The sequence below is a fragment of the Poromitra crassiceps genome (assembly GCF_964638095.1).
Source record: "Poromitra crassiceps genome assembly, chromosome: 3".
Taxonomy (NCBI): domain Eukaryota; kingdom Metazoa; phylum Chordata; class Actinopteri; order Beryciformes; family Melamphaidae; genus Poromitra; species Poromitra crassiceps.
The window spans coordinates 7,776,748-7,799,236 of NC_139625.1; the positions used below are offsets into that span (position 1 = coordinate 7,776,748).

General features: G+C 44.1%; 1 protein-coding gene across 1 annotated transcript in view; it reads right to left on the reverse strand.

Annotated features, from left to right (window-relative positions):
- Nucleotides 1–21,113, reverse strand: part of donson (DNA replication fork stabilization factor DONSON) — a gene marked incomplete at its 5' end in the record, with an annotated part of 37,959 nt that extends 16,846 nt beyond the window's left edge. The window contains 7 exons of the mRNA XM_083632762.1: nt 1,819–1,909; nt 5,046–5,148; nt 6,421–6,496; nt 6,596–6,774; nt 8,174–8,377; nt 10,138–10,212; nt 20,676–21,113. Of these exons, the coding sequence (XP_083488888.1) occupies nt 1,819–1,909; nt 5,046–5,148; nt 6,421–6,496; nt 6,596–6,774; nt 8,174–8,377; nt 10,138–10,212; nt 20,676–21,113 (1,166 nt within the window). The remainder of the gene's footprint in view (nt 1–1,818; nt 1,910–5,045; nt 5,149–6,420; nt 6,497–6,595; nt 6,775–8,173; nt 8,378–10,137; nt 10,213–20,675) is intronic.
- Nucleotides 21,114–22,489: the final 1,376 nt, after the last annotated feature.

Consider the following 22,489-nt stretch of genomic DNA (forward strand, 5'->3'; position numbering starts at 1 on the left):
GAATGTCGGGAAAGCGATGGCTGTTTGGGGAAGCTCCCATTTATTAACATTTCAACAAAACAAAACAAAAGTCAGGTCACTAATCCCCAGACAAAATCACACAACAATAGGCTATATGTGCAGCAAACCTGTAACCAGAGAAGTCAAGTCACTAATGCTCGTCTTCCTCTTCTTCCTGCGTACTGAAACCACCAAAGTCCTCATCTTCAGTGTCGGAAACGAACAGGTTCAGGGTGGCTTCGTCAACCACTCTCCTCTCTCCTTCATTGTCACTCAAAACCAACGAACTCCTCTTCATCTATAGCTGTGTTTCCATTACAGTTTTTCGCAAAAGAATTGCGATATTTCTACAACTTCGACAATGTACAATTGCGACTTGTAGGCGTTTCCATTGAAGTTGCGTTTGAGTGATTCCCCGTTGCAGCAGCTGCCACAGTGATTACGCACGGGGATCTGCCCCATATCCCGTCCCCTGCATGCTCAAATCCAACCAATGGTCAATGGAAATCCCAACATGAAGTTACAATGCATATAAACGAGCCTGATTATCAATTCAAAAGAAAATGAGTCGCAAAATGTTGCTGGCTGCGTGAATGCAGTCAGCGCGACAGGCAGAGGAAAAAAGGTAGCCTAATAGCCTACAACTGGTCCGATTTAGAGATGGAGGGGGGAAAAGGCTGATTTGGTTCTATAATTGCACCTGAAACGTGTGCAATGTATTAGCCTACTCACAGTCACTGTATTCACTTCAGACAGCACCACCGCACCAGTGTGTGCTTTTCATCCTCTCATCTCGCCGCTGTGCCAAATGCGCGCACACAGGCAGCCTGCTGTCACCATGGACCGATTTCTGCCATTAAACATTATCTAATTTGCCCGGCTACGCTTTTGCACAACACTCGTCTTTCTGCTAGGTAGCGTTGCTTCAAAGTTTTCCACTTGCTGCGGAGGTTTTGACACGGCTATCGAACCTTACTTACCAAACTTATTTTCCGCTCCTTTTCCAAGGGATAATATGGGTCACATGACGTGCAAATGCGAAAAATGTGTTTCCATTACACTTTTGCGATAAACTGCTATATCGACACGTCTGAAAAACCACCTCATGATCATCTACTGCTCGTTCTCATGCTGTCGAGAACGAGCAAAGCTTTTTTTTGGTGAAAGAATCCTCCAGGGCGCTTCTTGTTAACAGTCCGAGTGAGTGGCAGGTCGAACGTCAAAGGCACTTCATCCATATTTATGATCTGCTCCGGTTCGATGGAATATTCCTTGATCTTCCTTTGTGTGAATTCGCCGAAGTTTGTGATTTTCTCCTGGTAGTCGGGGGAGGGAGTTGATGGGCTTGTGGCCGTTTGCTTACCGTAATTACCATATGTAAGTGGTCACGCACAGAGGGGATTGTCGGGAAAGAGATGGCTGTTTGAGGAAGCTCCCATTTACCGTATTACCGTAACATTTCAACAAAACAACATAACACAACACCACCGTTGTTTATTTTTACAGTGCACACAGTGTCCGCGGTGTGGTGAAAAGAGGGCAAGAGAGGAAATTAAAACAGAAGTGGATTTATAGTTAGAAAGAGTGCTAAAAAAGAGAGATTTTTTTTTTTTTTTTTTTTTTTTCTGAAAAAATCCATAGATAAGACGCACCGTTATATAAGCCGCAGGGGCCAAAAAACGGGAAAAAAGCCGCGGCTTATAGTCCGGAATTTACGGTACATATTTCCTTGTTTCCTCTCTCAGTGGGAGGGACTAATAGGAAAAGATGCAAGTGAGGGAAAGTGGCCATTGAGAGACCGAATGAAAGGACACTTACTGGTCGTCCTCCTCTCCTTGTTGGCCTGTGGGGCTCTGCTGCTCCCTGCTCTTCCTCCTCCCCTCCACTAGGGGCATAGTGAACTCTACACCTGAACACATGGACAGGACAAAATGGACAAGTCAATAAGGAACAAGTTCAATTTGAAAAGGTCAAAGTCTCAAGTTTATTATGCAATTATGCAAATGTTGAACAGTTTTTTCCTTTCTTCCTGGAATTGGTTGATTATTTGTTGATATTGGTTAAATGCATATTCATGATGCAGTGACCCTTTAGGCCAATCAGTAATTCATTGAAAAGGTGAACGGCACAAACTGACGTGTTGAAGACAAAAACAGACAAAGAAGACAAAAATGGTTTGTTCGTGTTGTGTTGTTGTTTAATAATATCATTCATAACAACACTTTCACTAACGTTAGTGGAGACCAGACTAGCTAATTTACCTGTTGGACCAGACCAGAGTAAACTTGAAGCTAAATTAAATGAACGTGGCGTCAGTAGCGCTGTCTGTAACGAGTCTGCAAAAAAACAGCGAGTTTGACAGTTGTAAACAAACGTTATTAGCTAGCTAACACTACATAAAACAAACACAGAAGAATGGCTAGATACGTCGGACAAGCATGTTTACCAACCGTTTGAACATTTAAATTGAAAGTAGTCGGCCGAAAACAACGAGAGGGTTTGACAGCATTTATTTGACAACACGCACATTTAAACCTGCCGCCTTCCCGAAGTGGTACCCGGAAGTAAATGTGTCTGTGCAGACTGTGCACATAGCAAGCGCACAGACTGTGCATGCACCACGTAACAAACTTGAGCTAGTTTTGATGAGAGGTTGTGCGAGCAGATTGACACACAAGCCTTCTCTAGATGCAGTGTTCTCTAGGCTGCACTCAGGTGGACGACCAAACACCCTTGTTTTGCTTGATGTGCTTTTATCATGTTTAGACTGTTTGTATCTTGTCTGTAATTTTGTAAGTTTCATATGTTTTGCTGTAACAGGGCACCCTTGAAAATGAGAGGTTGCTCTCAAGGGCCACCCCTGTATAAATAAAAGGTAAGGTAAAAAAAAAAAAATGCATTATGGTATAGCTTTCTCTTGCGGTTTTCTAAGCAAAATGTTGTAGTCGGGTAAAGGGGGTACTTGGATTCAGAAATCAGGGAAAGGGGGTACTGAAGCCAAAGCAGTTTGAGAACCCACTGCTCCATGGTGAGGTTGGAGGTTGTAAAATATAACAGTGGCGTGGGGGTGTGGCGAGGAAATGTGCATGCGTGGAACACCGGACCGCAACGGACCCTCCAACTAGCATCGATGGAACCGTGTGCACGTCCGCTACAAGTCTGCAGTTGTCAGCGGAGGCGTAACACAGACAGTACTGTGTAGCCCCTGTCAAACATGCCCTGGAACTCTGCAGTTACCCGGAGGGGACCCGGCGGTGTGTGAATGAACACAATTTGGAGAGCTATGCACGTGACCGTCCTACGACCCACCTCTGATACCAGATCGTAGGCTAGAAGGTCCCCCTCCCCTCCAGAGTGCTGTAACGTAGCTGAGCTAAGCGAGTGGGAGGAGGCGGGGGAGAGAGACAGGCAGCGTGACAGCTTATTATTATACAAATAGTTGATGTGAATGAGCGAGTGAGCAAACATCACGCAGTTTCAGTTTTTCCAAATGAAGCTCCGACCTGCTCCGTGTGTCACTGTCAGCCAACAGGCTGGATTGAAACGTTGGCTTTGCGCAGCACACACCACCTTCAAAATATACTCAAGCACTTTTGGACGCGTCATCCTGCTTCCCAGTATTGGACATCGCTAGGTGGGATATCTGGAACTGGTTGCTTTCATGCCTTTGATTTCACAGCGTGAACCGTCAAATGTCAACACAAAATCCAAGCAGTGTCAAGTCAGTCAGTATAAAACAGAAAGTTCCGGGTACAACCTTTACAATAATGGCAATTAAATAAAGTAAATGCACGTGCAATGTTTTTTGTGTGTGTGATCCGAAAGATACAGAACAGAGATAAACTGGAAGGCTCTGGCTCCGTGGAAGGAATATCTGCTGCCTTCAAAAAGTCAATTTTAACCCGTAGTGAGTCGACTGATCTGTTTTTTGTTTACAAAGTAATAATTTATTGCTTTTATTTGGAAGGTAAAATTAAACGTCTAGCTTCCTGTATTCTGTATATTTCTAGCAGACCTGTTTTCTTTGCAGCACTTCGATGCATGTGGGCATGAGTTGTAGGATTGTTTAATTTATTAGCGTTATGCGCGAACGATTATATGCGCGACCGTTAGCGGGCAGTTATCACCCATTATGTATTTTTAGCAACTAGTTATTAGACTCTGCATGTCGTGCTAGTTTGTTGAATGTCAATGCGATTCACTTTTAGGGCGTTCACACCGGCAGGGCTCCGTGCCGGTTCCCGAACCCAAATTTGAACCGGCCGGCGCGTCCAGACTGAAAAAATTATTGGTTCGGAACCTGAAAAGTTGGTTCTCAGCGGAACCAAAAAATGTTTGGTTTTTCCTTGGGAACCGTGACATCGTCAGTGGGCGTGTCTCATTCTAGGCTGTGAAAACGAGCAGGAAGGAGAAGAAGGCAGTGACAACACAGAGAAAAATAATTTGCAGTGGTCTCCTGAGGAAACCAAATGTTTAGTGGCGATTCGGGCATCTACTGAATTTCAAGAAAAGTTAGAAAGCAGTACAAGAAAGAGCAAGTCGTATGCTGAACTTGCGGAAGAGAGGGCCAAGGCTGGGTTCACTCGAACGCCAGACCAAATAATAAACTTAAAAAACTGAAGGACTACCGAATAATGTCCTCCCACTTTGGTTCCGCTTAAACTGGTGTGAACGCGGGCTGGTTCACCAGAAAGCACCAAGGTTCTCAGACTCCAGAACGGAGCCAGAGCCAGAGCCAGAACCACAACCGTGTCTGTCTGAAAGCGGTATTTGTGCCATTAGGGCTGTAGCCTATGATCACACTGCTGTCTTCAATGCATGAAGTGTCACAGTTGGGGCATGTGTGGTCATGGCCCAATTCCCCCCACCCCCACCCCCGCTCCCTCTCTACCCGGAGGTGCTCCACATGTATGAAAGCAACATGCCTCATGTATGAAAGGGTACACTTCACCTATCGCCCGGGTCAGCTCAGGGCGAGCAACCCTGAGCTGACCCGGAGTTGATGTCTGAAAGTGGCTCACGTCAGAGCCTTCACGCTCGCTCACCTTCGGTCTTCAGTGCCTCTCTGAGCCCCCTGGTGGTGGGAGAGAGCAGAGCGCTGATGCTGCTGGAGCCTCCGAGACCTGCTGCCCTGAACACTGCTGTAAACTGGTGGGACACAAAACACGATTACAATCATACACTCACTCACACTGTACAAAAAGGTATTTCTCACCATTTGAAAGATAGGGCCCGTTTCGGAGGTTGACTCTCACGCCACTTTGGAAATCACAAAACTACCAAATCAGTCACTTTATGATTACAATAGCGCACCAACAGGAATGAGTGTGGAAGTATACTTCCGGGGGTTCGTAAGAGGAGAAGGGATTCACTTAAATGCATAAAATAAGGTCTGTGGTTAACAAAAGTTTATGGGACGTGAATTTGGGTTCAGCAGGATACTCTTCACAAACGCGAATCATTTTTTATGACTTTTGGAACGTAAATGTGTCTTTTTTTACACGTTTTTTTTTTAAACGCTTCAAAAGGCATAAAAGTGATTAACGTTCATGAAGATTATCCTGCTGAACCCAAATTCGCGTTCCCATTAAACTTTTGTTAACCAGACCTTATGTTATAAATTAAGTGAAATCCCCGTTCTAAAACCCCATAGACTTTTCCCCCCTGAAGAACCAAAATGGCGACGATTTCTGGATGAGCCTACAAAAATACGTCATCTCTGTGCTACTCTATATACTGCCATCCAAAGCTCAACAAAGAATGCCAGCGGGTAGAGAGTGTACCAGGGGCAAGCTAGTAGTGCTGACGACATGTTGCGTTCTCACTTGCATTGAGAGCATTCTGCGACAAACTCCATTCAAAAATCTGACAGTTTAATGTCGCCGTCCTTGTCGGCTACAATACAAGCCTGATAGAACAAGAAAAGAGGTTTTTATTCATTGTTAGGGGAGACTTTTCACTTCAGCTTACATTCTGGATGTCATTCCCAGTCTGTTTGGCGCACGGTGTGATTTTATAAGTGCTGCTTGGCAAATCACCGGACTGATATCTCAATTAAAAAAATGGGTCTCTTCCCATGTGCTTTGCTTTTTGTAGTTGGGAACAACCTCCCTGTAATTGGTCCGAAAGTCAGAACCCATCCCAAAGATGTCCTCTTTCCGTCGGACCAAGGTTTGGCTTTGTCCGGGGGAGGGTTCACACCTGTCATGTTGGTTCAGAACAAATTGAAAAGGCCGAAAGTCCGGACCAAATGAGGCTGGTGTGAAAGCGCACTTTTTCAGAACCAGCAGATAACCTGAGGTATGAAAACATCAGATCTGGCTTACATAAGATGCTAAATCTCTCTCTCATAAAACACACACACACACACACACACACACACACACACACACACACACACACACACACACACCATCCTACCTGATAGGAGCAGAGGTAGAAATATGGACACAGTCTGGCCTTCAGGAGGCTGTAGAGAGATGACAGGCTGACCGACCTGTAGAGACGAGACCCACAGAAAACAACGCCATCAGCAGCCGCAATCCAAAGCATCCCGGCATTGACTTCAGAAACCAGGTGAACCCCCTCATCTCACCACTCGCTCATGAGGCTCTGCTGCAGTCCTGTATCTTGAGCCCAGGGGGCGCTCTTCCCGGTGAAGCTCCTCTCGGCGTTGATCCGGGGGAACAGAGAGAGCCAGGGCAAGGAGGGGTGCTGCCAGTACACCAGACTCTGCTGGAAGGCACGACGCAGCTCCGAACAACACCGGGGCTCCTGGAGGGAGGGGGGTAAGGTAGGGAGAGACACAGAGAGAGAGAGGAGGGGGGAGAGAGAGAGACAGAGAGAGGGGGAGGGAGAGAGAAAGAGAGAGAAAGGGGCGAGAGAGCAAGAGAGGGGGGGAGAGAAGGGAGAGAGAAAGGGGGGGCATTATGCAATTAAATTATGAAATTAAAACCGAAGCTAAGTTTCTTCTTCAGGAATAAATCCAGCTTCTCATTTGTTTCTCATTTACTGGCTGTAATGCCCTTACCCACCACTGTGTTCTGTACTCACTAGTCAACTGGCCATCTCTTTCCATCCGCCAAACCCATCACTGGTACATTTTCATTTACAAATCCATCCTAGGCCTGCTGCCTCATTACTTATCCAACTATCTACCTGGCAAACAGTCCAGCTACAGCCTGCGTACACAGGACTTCATCACCTACTCCATCCCCTCGGTCCGTACTGAGAAAGGTAAAAAGGCGTGGCCCCTTCTGCCTGGAACACGCTACAGCTTAGTCTGAAGCTGTCCAGCCTGATCCCCGACTTTTAAACTTATATTGAAGAATTTGGAGAGTGCTTCTATGCTTTGCTCCTGCTCACAAAGCTGACCCTCTCCTCCTTTAGCACTTTACACTTTCATTATTTTAGTGAATGTCTCATTGTTTATTGAAACTGTCAATTTTGTACCTGCTGCCATGTAGTGATTACATTTTATTTATTTGTATCTGAGTCTGTATTGTTGTTGTCTTGTTGCCCTGTAACTGATTGCTGCTGTCCGAACAGGTCGCACTTGTAAATGAGTCCCTGGGTCTCAATGTGATTTTACCGGTTTAAATAAAGGCTAAATAAAAACAAAAAACAAATTTGGTTAATGGTTAATTCTTGATATGGATTAGGGGACAGATTGAGGCAAAAACTGGCTTTAATATTTCTGCTCCTCTTTATTAGGTAAATAATGCAGACATCTGTGTGCTGCAGTGAAAAACGTCATTAATATCAGAGATATACACACTTTAAATGCACTCTGCAAACAGAACTCACACTAACTGCAGTGTGCATTTTCACAGCAAGCATGACAATGAAGGAGAGGAGAGTGGGACTAACGATACACTCCCTGCTTTCAAGGGGAAAGTTGCATAATTGTAGCTTTAAATACGCTGCCTGCTGTGCTGGGCTCTGCACACAGGGGGCAGTGTGGGTACTGTACTACCTGCAGACTGTGTGGCAGGCTGCTGTGCTGGGCTCTGCACACAGGGGGCAGTGTGGCTACTGTACCTGCAGACTGTGTGGCAGGCTGCTGTGCTGGGCTCTGCACACAGGGGGCAGTGTGGGTACTGTACTACCTGCAGACTGTGTGGCAGGCTGCTGTGCTGGGCTCTGCACACAGGGGGCAGTGTGGCTACTGTACCTGCAGACTGTGTGGCAGGCTGCTGTGCTGGGCTCTGCAGTGCTGGCTGAGCCCCTGTGCTTCCTCCTGGGCTCTGGGCTGCTCGGCCCAGGCCAGAGAGAGCGGGGAGGTGAAGAGGAGGCGTGTCTTCAGGCTCCAGTCTGCTGGATACTCCACGCAGACAGGGGGCGCTATGGAGGCAGGAGCACCGGCCTGCCCAGGACTCTGGGGAGGAAGAGGAGAGATGACCGAGTGATACAGAGGAAAGGGTTAACAAGTCTCTTTATATAGTCAGATGGTGTGCAGGGTTGGAAAACAGCACAGTGGCCAGTGAGTGGCCAAATGCAGGTGAATTTGATCAACCTACCAGCCACTCTGTCCTAGATTTGCTAGAAAGATGAACATTTCAGCTGATGTACAGTACAGTCGTAAGGATTTGGAATGTTTTGATGAATCAAAACAAACCGCGTTAACTTAATTGAATTCCGCAAGTGTTGGGTTCAATGTCGGATATTGCATTACCGCAGCCCTGAAGAATGAGTCTGACTTTACGAGTAGAAAATCTTTTTACAGCCTCGATGTGTCCACAAACTATTTTATCAAGGATAAATATTCCCAATGTGGCAATGTGTCCTATAATTTCTTCTTCTTGAGAGTTATCCATTTCTTTCCGATGCCATGTTGAAAATGTCAGCAGGAAATATGACAGTAGTAGGGCTTATCATCCTATAATAAGGTGACATTGTCTACAGCAGGGGCGGGCAACTGGCGCCCCCCGCAGGCCGCATGCGGAGGCTGTGTGGCCCGCGCTGGAATTGAAAAATAAAAAAATAACTTTGCACCTGAACGCAACATGCAAGATACCCGCTATGTCATTCTGCCCTATACTCCACTTCTGTTAGTATTTCAGTCTGGAATATCTTTCAATAATCTTTATGACTAAAAGGCTAAAAGTAATCTCATGGGTGAGAAATGACTGTTCTACATTGAAGTAGAAATTTAAATAATTAACTTGTTGGTTTTGGATTTATTTAGCTTCAAGAGTGCATTTTTGTTCTTGTGTGACCCTCAACACAGGCTTTGAGAATCCCCGGCCACTTACTGATACTTATGCTTAAATTAACCGATTCATATCTGGTTTATTTCAAGAAAAAACATTTCGGCTATAGTGGAAATTCTAATTGGCTGGTAACTTTATAATCTAGCAGCCATATTGGCAGGTGGTCAAAAAAGTTAATTTCAAGCCCTGCAGGGAGAGCAGGTGGTGACATAGGAGTGAGTGAGAAAAGGATCAAATATTGGTGGTTAAGACTGAATAATGACATCACAACTGTTAATTTAAAATGAGTTATTCCTCTAAACCTGGCTTCAAATGCCCCACATTTTCCCACACTGGCGCCGTTTGGTCCTCAGCAAAATCTGGCCCTCTGGTAGCGAGGAATTTTTTTGTGTGGCCCTCTCTATCATCAAAGTTGCCCATCCCTGGCTACAGTCTATGGCTTCTTGTTAGAATATTTGATTATTTTCACCGATTTCTAGGCCATTAGCTACAGTTTGTCGTTTATATTCTATATCCTTTCCCTGCTGAATCATATTCCTACTTTTGAAGTGTAACAATCTCATTTAGTCTGTAATCTCCAATATCATCAGTGCGATCATCATCACATCACCATCGTTACATCATTATAGAGATATTTATTCATTGATCCTACATGTCCAACGCCATATCGATTATCTACATTTAATCTGGGATTACACATTACTTCCACTCGCAAAAAAAAGGACATGCAGAGGTTTTATTGAGCTGAGGGTGAATTCACACTGTAGGTGAATATTTGAAAACGTTTGCCTGCAGTGTGATTGAACGTTAGCATAAAACTCTCCACAGAAACACAGGCTAATGATGAAGAGAAGCACCATGCTATGCTCCATGCTAACTAAGCACTCAGCCAGTGTAGCAAGTGGGATTCAGAAAGGAGTCCAACCTTCAGCAGTGGACTTTTCCCCTCTTCCTCGTCTTCTTCAAACAGAGAGTCGTCTTCAGAGAACGTCAGCCGCTTCTAACAGCAGAGGGCAGAGACAGTGAGCAGGTTACAACAGTGTTACTCTGTGTCTTCTACAGCAGAGGGCAGAGACAGTGAGCAGGTTACAACAGTGTTACTCTAGCCCTTTTCCCACATGCGTACCGGAAAATTACCTGTAAGTCAATATCGGACATTTCCCTGAATTTCCCTTCACACCTTAGCGCGCGCATATGGGAATCTAGTCGTCAAATAGCTGGTATGTTGGGGGCGGGGGAGGGGGGAGCTTATTTGGGGGGTCGGCAAAACTTCACTCAGTCCTCCATACAGCAGCCTGACACAGGACAGACACAGCGAGAATGGCAGAGGCTTGCAAGGCAAGCTGCCCAACGCTTGTAGCCTATGTATGAGAAAGCAAATGCACAAGCGAAATGTGGAAGTAGTTTGCTTTGATGTGCGCGAATGATTACCGGTAGATGATGCACTTTGAAGAAGTTGGGATCCGTGTCAGAGAAATAGTTGCTGGTTCGATGTTTATCCGTTCACCTGCGTCGCGTTGAAGCACTTTTTACAGACTGGCTTCGTTTGATGTGTCCGGGGTTGCCTTCGGAAATCAGCAAGCTGACATACTGCTCTTATTAGGCTTTAGGGGTGGGGGAAAAAATCGATTCACCTAAGTATCGCGATTTTTAATGTCACGATTTTTTGGATCGATCTTTTATTCCAGAATCGATAATCGCAAATTAAAAAAAAAAAAAAAAAAAAAAAAAAAAAATTGGTGCTTGCAGTCAGGCCACTCACTGAAGAGCAGGCCAGGCGCCGCCTACTGGTTTACTAGTGGTTTTATTACTTTATTAGTTAGTCTGAAGTAATAATTACACTTCAGGGTTAAAGTGGGTGCATCTCATTGTAAAATTGGACTTCAAACGGCCTAAATCTGGCTTCAAATGGCCCAAATTTCACGCGCGTTGGCCCATATCGGCCTGGCCTGCTTGGTATCTAATGCCCGGCCTGAATTATGATCCCAGTCCGCCCCTGTTTTTAACTATATCGCCCAGCCCTACTCATGATATATAATATACAGTTTCTAGTGTATGATTCAACTTTTCCCATGTTCTAATCTAGTGTAAAAAAGCAAACAAACTGAAAAAAGAAAAGAAAAAAATAAACAAAAATCGCAATAAATCGTAATATCGAATCGCAATAATCGTAGAATCGCAATACTTAAGAATCGCAATATAAATCGAATCGGCACCCAAGAATCGTGATAGTATCGAATCGGGAGATAAGTGAATCGCCACAGCCCATTAGGCTTAGACAAGATCATTTCGCCAGTTTGCTTTAATGTGCGCGAATGATTAGATTATGCCCGCTGGAACATTAAGCAACGTGTGTAGGCTACACTTCGCCCATGATTGAAGGACCGCTGTCGCGGAAAATGACTGGACCCGTTTCCACTTGCGTCCCCTTAAGAGCATACCGCTCTTCTGACTTGCTCGAAACTGGTGAAATGTCAGGGACGACGGGGTCGCGCTTATACCGGCACAGCGCCTTTCCCACTTGCAGGCATTAGACCACGTTCCGGTCATTTTGCGGTACAAAGCGCATGTGGGAAAAGGGCTTCTGTGTCTTCTAACAGCAGAGGGCAGAGACAGTGAGCAGGTTACAACAGTGTTACTCTGTGTCTTCTAACAGCAGAGGGCAGAGACAGTGAGCAGGTTACAACAGTGTTACTCTGTGTCTTCTAACAGCAGAGGGCAGAGACAGTGAGCAGGTTACAACAGTGTTACTCTGTGTCTTCTAACAGCAGAGGGCAGAGACAGTGAGCAGGTTACAACAGTGTTACTCTGTGTCTTCAAAGGAAATCCAGTAATCCACCCTAAAACTAAATTCACCTTATTATGAACCAGGACAGATCAAACAGTATCTATAATAAACATGCCTACCCCACACTACAGGATTTTCAAATCCTTGAAGATTATAAAAATCTTGAGAGCCCACACACTACAGGACAGAGAGAGCCGATTTTTTAACATTTCAATCTTGGGACACACACACAATCGCGTCTGTTCAAACGCAACCCCACACACTAGAAGATTATGCAGAAGATTCACCTTGGAAGCAGGGCTCGACGTTAACTTTTAAAATGAATCTTGACGAGGAAACGTGTGGAGCTTTTATACACTGTGTGGTTTTCTGCGCGCGGAAGTCTTGAAAACTCCACTTTGTCCGCCCAGCCGCGTCCATTCGGGGTGTAGGCCTACTGTGCACGGCCAGGCGAAAACCGTCTGCACAGGTGCCTTGTGGAGGGGCGTGTCTGCTGATTTGACTCACTTTTCCGTGCGGACACTCGCCGATCTAAGCGCTTGTTTTAGGCTACATGCTTTGCAGTATAGCATTAGTTTTCCGTCCCGTTCAAAGACGCACGGGTATTTCACCTCGATGACAATTTCCTCGTTCTTTGTTTCTGTGCGGGGCTGCGGGCGGACGCGGACCATATTATTTTGCGAAAAACTGTATGGAAACGCAGCTACTACTGGCTCTCTGCTCAAGATGCAATCGCCTGTCGGGTTGTAAATATCTAACATGTTAGATATGCCCGATTCACAATCGGGAAGAGGCAGTCTTCCCGATTGTGAATCTTTGAACCCCACACACTACAGGATCATTTGGGAAGATTATCTGCCCGACGCGCATCAAATCGGGAGCACCCCCGAGAAAATCGGGAGGGGGGAATCTTGGCCATAATCTTGCAAATTATCCTGTAGTGTGGGGTAGGCACACACCAGTTTCTCTCCCACTGCTACAAACAAGGCAGCATGAGTTGAATGGGACAGTTTACAGGGTTATCAGAGCCTAAAATCTCAACTTTTACCACTGCTTCATTATTCTGCCTACAAACTTCTTCCACTGGTCAAGCTAACAATGTGAACCAATTCTAACCACAGTTATCACATTAAACGGAACGGTGCTTGCTGCATTAGAGGGGTGTCAAAAATAATCGATTATAAGATGCATCGCGATGCGGACCTGCACGATTCTGCATCGATTCACAAATATCAAAAATCGAGTATTAAAAAAATATATATATACGGTATATATAATCAAATAAAATATAATGGAAGTACATGCAGTTGTTTATTTTAATTATGGGTTCAAATACAATGCAATTCTAAATGCACTTTTATTTTAAAAGTAGCCACACAGTGAGAAAAAAGAAAGTGAGAAAAAAATCATGTATTCGGGGAAAAAAGTGATGCATCGATTTAAGATGCATCGCGATGCATCGAGATGCATCGATAATAGTTATCGAATCGAATCGTAGCCCTCTGAATCGCAATCGAATCGTGAGGCCAGTGAAGATTCACAGCCCTAGTGCATTAACGTTACTTGTACGGCAAATTAACCAGAAACTATCAACGATTTGTTAAGTAGCGTCTTAAATCAGTGGTTCTCAAACTTTTTTCACGTCAAGGACCCCTAAACTGGTACAAATTAGACCACGGACATCCATTTGATAAGATTTTGTCCCAGCCAGGGTCCCACATCTGATACGATTTTTGCTTTTAGATTTTTTTTATTACCAGGGTTTATATACTCTCCTTTTGTATTTGTAATAATAGATTTCAAGCACTTTTCAAGAACAAACTAACTTCAAATCAGCATTCAAAGTTCAAATCAGAGAGGCACTTACCTGTGGCAACGCTGTATTACAGAATGTGTATGAAACCCATGAGCCATGAGCAAAATAATCATACATTCTGGCAGTGTTTCCCCTAGAACAATTTTCACGGTGGGGGCCCTCGCTGGCGACGCTAAACATTTAGCTAACCTGCAATGGCATCCGAAGTATCATCATACTATTATGGGATGCGATGCAAACAGTTGTATTATGGGATGTGCGTTTCCCAGGCAACAACACACGTTGACACGTTTTGGAACAGTGCTGCACGCTGGCACGATGCTCCTCAAAGCAAAATGCTTATTGTTTTCAATGATTTGGCATCTTCTATTACTGTCAACACTGTCAACACCAGTATTGTTGTATTGTAATAATATGCCATAAAGGTTTATGAAAACAAAAATTTCCTGGCCTGCCCTGGCAGGGGCGTCGTTGTACAATGGTAGGGAAAACACTGATTCTATCATTGGATGGATCATTTCACTTATGGATGAAGAGTGAAAATAAATGATTTGCATATATATTGTATATGTTCTATACAATGAGTGGACCTTTGTCGATAAGCCCTGTTATGGAGCTTAATTTTAACAATTGACCAAAGTGATCACTTAACAGTTAATGTTAATTTTCATTGTGAGAGTTTAGACATTCGTAAGGTCAGCCTGACATAGGACATCCTAACAGGTCTAAAGTCATGTTATAGCAGTCGGGCGCACTTATGGCTCAATTCCACCACATTTAACAGCCCTGCACAGCTCGTCCCCACTCGGCTCTAATCGTTTCGGCTCGATGGACGTTTTGCTTCCACCGCAGATCATCTGCCCCCACCCACCCCCGCCCCCGCATAGTAACATAACGTTACAATTAAATCCATCCACAGAACTTTTAAACTGAAATACTGGTGCCTCTAAATGACCTACAGTGTACATGGGCGAATCTGACAATCGGCCAGGAGAATGGATATCACTTTGTAGTTAGTAGGGCTGCAACAACTAATCGATTAAATCGATTAAAATTAGTGCTGCACGATTAATCGAATCGCAATCGCAATCGCGATGTCAGCACGTGCGATTGCATAACCGCAAAAGTGTGCGATTATTTTATTTTTTTCACGTCTTTTTGAGTGTGTGTGTGTGTGTGTGAGAGCCTCCTTTAAACTAACGTTACACGCGACGCAGCAAACACACGTTTCTCAGCCATCACACTGGGCATCAATACTAGCGGGAGACTTCTCCCATGCACTCCCGCAAATAAGTAATGTTATGTGCAGCAAGGTACATATTATCTACAGAGAGGGCGAGAGAGAACATCCATGATCGCTAACAGCAAGCTATGCTAATAACTAGGGGTGTCACGATACACTTCGTTCACGATACGATACGTATCACGATACTGGGTTCACGATAACGATACGATACGATACGATTTTAACAATATTTTTTTAAACTTGAATAATGACAATATATGACTGGAAAAGTAGTATTTTATTTGAAATGCACAAATACAAAACATGCTGTTGTGGGAAATTGTTATTACAATAACAACTAGAAAAAACATGAGATTGGAGATAAGGCTTATCTTGAAATAGAATGAGTTACACCGTCACTTAGATTTACTTTGAACTAAAAGGTTTCTCAGCAGTATAAATTCTCATTATGCATCTTCAGCTTTTCTTCAAACTCAAACAACAAGACTTGTCTTAGTCTATTTTTTATGCATCTTCAGTTTTTCCTGTCAAGTAAACAGTTTTGCCAGAAACTCAATTGAATGGTTTCTCTCCTGTATAACTTCTCATGTGTCTCTTCAGAGACTTGTTCAACTGAACTACTTTCCACACATTGAACTTCAACAAACAAAGACGTTTCTTTGTCTATTTTTGAAAAAAAAAAAAAAAAAAAATATTTCACGATATGAGATTTCATCTCAACGATACATATCGTGACGTTTTACTATCGCAAAATTTCGTGGGACGATATATTGTGACACCCCTACTAATAACTAGCTAGCCGTTCGTTCAGAAACGCATGTAAACAGCCGTGTGATCAGTGAGAACGTCAGTAAAATAAGGAGAGAGCTGCAGGTGCTTATGCAGAACTAGTGCGCGATTAAGTACACAGTGGGGATGACCCGCTGTGATGAAGAATATAACGAGATTAACAAGGTTGATAGCAGCAAAACACTGTCGCAGCTGCCAGCACTGGCAGCATCACCTCCAGGCTAGCTAACTAGCCTGTCACATGACGCCTTCATGGTCCCTCGTTAAAAGTCTGCAGATGCACGTTCTCACCTCTCTCTCTCAAGAAGCGTCACGTGAGTGTGGCGTTTAAGGCCATCTGTCGCTACAAAATAAATAAACGGGGTGTATCATTCATTAGTATTGCTGGACAGACATGTAACTAACTTTGCAACTTTGCTGAGCCATCTTCTATGTGCTGTAACACAGTGCAGTTTCTATTTGACTGGTGTTTCTTTTTTACATGTTTGGGACAGGCAAATGTCTCAAAATGTTTTATTTTTTTGTAAAGATAATTTAATTTCAAATTGTTTTATTTTTTTAGTTTTAATATATTTTAAATTGTAACATATTTCATGTATTTTAGTCTGTGATATGTGAAACCGTGGTATTTTTGTCCAAGGTTATCATACCGTCAAAAACTCATGCCTCATCCCTAGATACCTAGTGGCAGTGGTGGCCCAACGGTTAGAGAAGCGAGCTTCAATCCCCGGGACCGGCAGGATAAATCTGGGTGGGGAAAGTGAAAAGGCAGCGCTTGCCCCTCCCTCATTACCACCACTGAGGTGCCCTTGAGCAAGGCCTTAACCCCAACTGCTCCAGTGGAGCTGATCAGTGGCCAGCAGATCAGACTGTGGTTGTACTGGTCAGCTTCCAGGTATGAATGTGTGTGTGAATGTGAACAGGGCAGTCCTGAAAAAGAGAGCATTGCTCTCAGTGAGACTCCCCCTGTATAAATAAAGGTAAAAAAAAAAAAAAAAAAAAAAAAAACTCTTGTGCATTATATCGCAATCACAATCGCAATATTGTCCACCCTAATCGCTAATCGCACCTTTTCCCCAAATCGTGCAGCACTAATTAAAATCGATGATCAAATTCGTTGGCAACGAATTTGATTATCGATTCGTTGCCTCGCGATTAGTTGGACCGCAGAGCCATCTGTTTTGTTGATAAAAAACAACAGCTGCTGCGGCGCAGTGCTGGCTACGTCACTCCCTGGCCCCGCTGTCGCGGAGCCGACTACGTCACTCGCCTTGCGCACGCGCAGTAAACGACAAACAACTTGGAAACATGGCCGAGGAGAAAGCAGCTTGACCCAAAACTTAGCCAGTTTGGGAGCACTTCATATTAACTGGAAATAAAAAGTCTGTTACGTGCAAAATGTGCAAAGCCGATCTTGCATGGCATGGCAGCACAACGGCCCTGCGTGAACACCTTAAACGCAAACATGTTGGATCATTGGATGGTGCCAAGGGAGCTCAGCAGCGGGGTAAGTTAACGTTATTCTACTACAAACTCGATATGCATGTAAACTAGTGTTACATTATTAGACCCATGTGTATTGTTGTTTGAAGTGGAAATGTTCGTCTCACAGCAGATAGTTTGTTTTGTTTATCTAACGTTAACAGTCGATGCGCCCGCACCCAGGTCGACAACGTTAACGTTATAGCCGACCCGGCTAGTTAACGTTACGTTAACTTGCTTATCTAACGTTAACAGTCGATGCACATTCCGCCCGCATCCAGGTCGACAACATTAACGTTATAGCCGACCGGCTAGTTAACGTTACGTTAACTTGCTAACGTTAGTGGTAGAGCAGACTTGGTCTGTAAACTAAGGCTAAAAGAGATGTTGTTGTCCCTTGTTCATTGGTGTGTGTGTGTGTGTGTGTGTGCGCGCATCTTAATGTAAGGAGTGAGCTAAGACAAATTTCATTTGAGGCTTCTGTTATATAAAGGCCTTCTTTACATAAGCAATTACGGTATCAACTAAATCATCAATGAGTGAGTTTTATTGAGTTTTATGTTAATAGTGCTGTTAGGCATACTCGCTCATACTGTCTTTCTCATTTCAGAAAAAAACAACTCACCATGAGGCGTTTCGTTGTGGGGAATGCGGCTTGTACACCAAGGCAAGCAGCCATCATGACAGACAGTGTCCTGAACATGCTGGTCACCGACATGAGGCCCATGTCAATGGTTGGAGATGCAGGCTTCATTGCCATGATTAACACCCTCCACCCTGGCTACACTTCCTTCAAGAACATTCTTCACAAAACTGATGGAGCAAAAATATGAAGACACATTCCAGGAGCAGGTCCGTTAAAGCACTTTATTTAAGAAGATATGAAGATATCTGGAGGGAGGAGAGGGGAGGTGAAGGGCTAAAGGAAGTAGGCAGTGAAGGAGAGAGGAAGTGAAGTGGTGAAGGGCTAAAGGAAGTAGGCAGTGAAGGAGAGAGGAAGTAAAGTGGTGAAGGGCTAAAGGAAGTAGGCAGTGAAAGAGGAGGTGAAGGGCTGAAGGAAGGATGCTGTGAAGGAGAGGGGAGGTGCAGGGGTGAATCTGTTATCTTCAATTTAACTTTTGTGTTTTAAATTTAACTGTGATTTTGTGATTCCCATTTTTCTTTGCAAGTTTGAAAGAAACCAGTGTGAATACAGTATACTATAAACAAGAGGGGACAAAGAAAAAAGATGTACCACCAAAAAAACCTCTTCATTTTCTTTGCAAGTTTAAAATAAAGTTTACCACTGAATACAGTAGAAGAGGGGACAAAGAAAAAAGATGTACCACACTGATGGACAGTCAATGACAGAAAAAAGAAAAATAGCACTGGTTCGGTTCATGTTCTTGAGTAAATAAAAACAGTTTTCTACAATTTAACTTGGTTGTGGTTTCCCCCTTTTTGTATGCAAGTTTGAAGTGTTCCAATATAAACCACTAATGAATACAGTATAAACAAGAATGTTTTGATGCAGACTTATGTTGCAGGGACTACTAGAATCATCGTAATGTTGGAATTGTATGCATCAAAGGATTAAATCAAGCATTTCTGAGCGATTTCAATATATCCGATTAATCGATTAATCGACAACTAACCCTACCGATTAATCGATTATCAAAATAATCGTTAGTTGCAGCCCTAGTAGTTAGTCAAACTCAGGCATGCGCTGCGCTGCGCGCGGACGGAAGAGGCGCAACAGAGTGAAGCCTGCCCTGTACCCCGCGGCCTCTCACCAGGCAAGACCGCGGCTTCACCAAACACCCGCTGCGGCCTAGCGGAGCGCTGCAGCTCAACTAACGACAGGAGCTTGCTGAGCAGCGGACTTTTTTCACTCTGAAAACAATTGAAACCACCGCCACGACTTTATTTCACCAGAGGCGAAGGCAGCAACACAAAGACTGATGGAAATAACATAACAGAAGAGAATGTAAGCCCACTAAACTGGTATGCAGCGCATTGACAGTCAGTAGATAGAGTACGGTAAACACGATTCTGCCTGGCCAATCAGTCGTCTACAATGTTTTCACGTCACCGTATGAACCCGGGTTGACAGAATAGAACCCCGACGAAGCAGGGACGAAAAGTAGCACGACTCGACCCCAATACAACCCGGGCTGGGACAGTTTAAACCGATGGGATGAGACAATTTATCGAGTCGAGTGGAGCGGGATCGCGCTACTACCTGCGGTGGAAATGAGCCATTAGTGACAAGCAAGACAACAGTAAATGGACAGGTTTTTGTCTTGAGTTTGGGGTCAGTGTGTCAGTTTGGGGTCAGTGGGCGTAACCCACCCCACGGGGGAGAGCGAGCCTCATACCCCCGCGTTGTCTAGCAACAACACCGGAGGTACTCGTGCATTCCTTTATAACTGGGAACTGGTAATCTTACGGTTCAAAGATCATGAGCTGGGACGGTGACGTCACCAGACAGAGCTGGTATTTCCCATTCCAAACTCTCAGCCCCGACCTCAAAAATCCAACATGGCTGCTCCGCGCAACAACAGCAGTTCTAATCGTAGTAAATGCTGTTTATTAACACGTCTGCCTTGTTTGTGTCTCATTAAATCAGCTGTACACACAGCACTGCCTAACTTCTATCTGTGTGGACATGTTGCTACAGTGTTTGTAAGCGCAGTGAAAACAGATGTGACGTCATTTAGCCTCCACATCCCAGTTATTTTGCGATAAAGGAACGCACGACTAGTGACGTCACTGTGCCAGCTCATGACCTTTGAACCATACGATTACCAGTTCCCAATTATAAAGGAATGCACGATAACTCCAGACTGACCTTACAATTTTCCTCCAGACATTGATGTTTTGAAGATGTCTAGTAGTGTTCAAAATGATTTAGACAGACACAGCTTGGTCCTGCTAACTACAATAGGTCATATCAGATGAAGATTGTTTTTCACAGCCACAAATATATGTGAGCTGATTGGTAGGGTAACGCTCCTACAGACTTTCCATTTTAAAACTTTTTTTTTCCAGGCAGACCCTATGTTCATCTTGACTGGATATGATTTTGGTGCAGGGTATTTTATTTGATACAATGATAAATGCATCATATCTTTATTCTTCACATCACAAAAACTGTGGAATCACTGGGTCTCAAAGTCGGCCACTGGACCGGACTTTTGACATGCGATGAAAGCTAGAATAATGTGTTAAGTGTATCGGTCCCGAACCACATTTTCCATACTTTTTTTCTTCTTCCCCAAACTACTTTTAGAACTCAGGCTACTTTTACTTTACTTTCCGGACCTGTGGAGGACCCCTGTTAGTGTACTGTTAGTAACCTACCTTGCTGACAGCCTCCTTCTGCGTTGCTTGTTTCTCTGCTTCAGTCAGCCTCTCTGTGAGCAGTAAAGATCCCTGGCGGTCTGTCTTTGTTGACATGTCCTCTCCCTCCGCTCCTCTCCGGTGTTTCGTGTCCACAAAGGCGTCCTGGTCCTGGTCGTTATAGACGGCCACTCTCTTCTTGGGGCTGCTGTATGTGTTCTCAATATGAGCGAAGGGGTTTCTGCGTTTCAGCCCGCCTCCGGAGAACAGCGGCCCCGGGGAGAAGGGTCTGCAGGCCGGGACCGAGCCGCTGTGGCCGGCGGGGCTATCAGCGGAGCTAACGTTAGCATCGTGGTTAGCATGATGCCCGCCGGCTTCACTCCGAGCTCTCTTCCTCCTCAGCCGCATGATCTCAGCCGGCCGCTTGAAGCCGGGCGAATAGCCCGCCTGTTGGGACATTTTGAAGCGCGACAGTCAGAAGCAAACAAAATAGACGAAATTATGCGAGAAAAGGAGAGACAATCCCGCCTTCCGCCAGGCACTTTACAAATCTGGCGCGTAACGTCGTGACGTAAGAGTCCTGCGTGCCTTAAAACCCGCCCTACGCTCCCTCTGATTGGCTTAGCCTTCTTCTTCTTCTTTGCGTTTTTTGGAAGATTGCGATCCAATTATTAAGGAGCATACCGCCACCTACTGTACCGTACCGGAGTATGCAAAACAGGATCAAATTTTTCCTACATCAGTCTATGAAAGAAATACAATACAATAAATGAAAAAACAAACAAACAAAAACTAAATTATATTAAACAACCCTGTCACTTTTAAGAATTCAATCCCCCCTCTCTGTAGCCTACAATCCACACCTTATCTCCTTTTGTTCCCAATATCCTATCCCTTTCAAATCCCATCCTCGCCCAGCCTCTCTCACCCTTTGTTGCAAACTTACCCTTTCTTCATTATATTTATCACATTGCATTAATACGTGTTCAGTGTTTTCAATAATATTACAGTGTGCGCAGTCTGGTGAATTTATTTTTCTCAAAATAAATAAAGTCTTATTTAAACAGTGTGATCAAATTAGCCTGGATAAAACTACCACCTCCCTTCTATTTCTCCCATAACCTGTGTTGTAACTGCCTTGTCTTTTTAATTAGTGCTTTACCTTCTCCTTTACCAAATTATATATCCCTTATGCGCTCCATATTTAGTGATTCCTTAGCTATTTTGTCTGCGGTTTCATTGTCCTTTAGTCCCACATGTGCCGTCACCCAACAAAATTCTACCTCTATTCCCAACCTGTGAATTCTAAATAAACCTTGAAACATTTCAAACAAAAGATCTTCTCTAACTGATTCCATAGACTGTAAACTTAAAAGTACTGCTGCAAAGTCAATACACACCCTGTCCGGCCTCATTTCTTCCACCCTGAAGTCCAACAATCGCTGCCATCATCTCAGCCGTATAAACCGATAATTTATCTGAGATTCTTGTTCCTATATTAATTTGAAATTGTGGGATGTATACTCCTGTTCCTACATGATCATTTTTGATCTTTTGATCCGTCTGTAAATAGTTGTAAAAATGACTGCTTATGTACTGGTTTGCAGAGTGTCCTATTTCGCTTGATTCCCAATCTTTCTTTAGTTTCATTATACTAAAATCAACTTTAGCCTTAGGAAATAGCCATGGAGGAACAATACTTATTGGCGTGGAGGAATTAAACCTAATTTCTTTAATACCATATTCGTCTGACTTATCTTTTATGGTCCAGCCAAAACTATTACCTGAATAATTATATTCCCAACATTAGTTTAAGACACTTTTAGTGGTGTTTT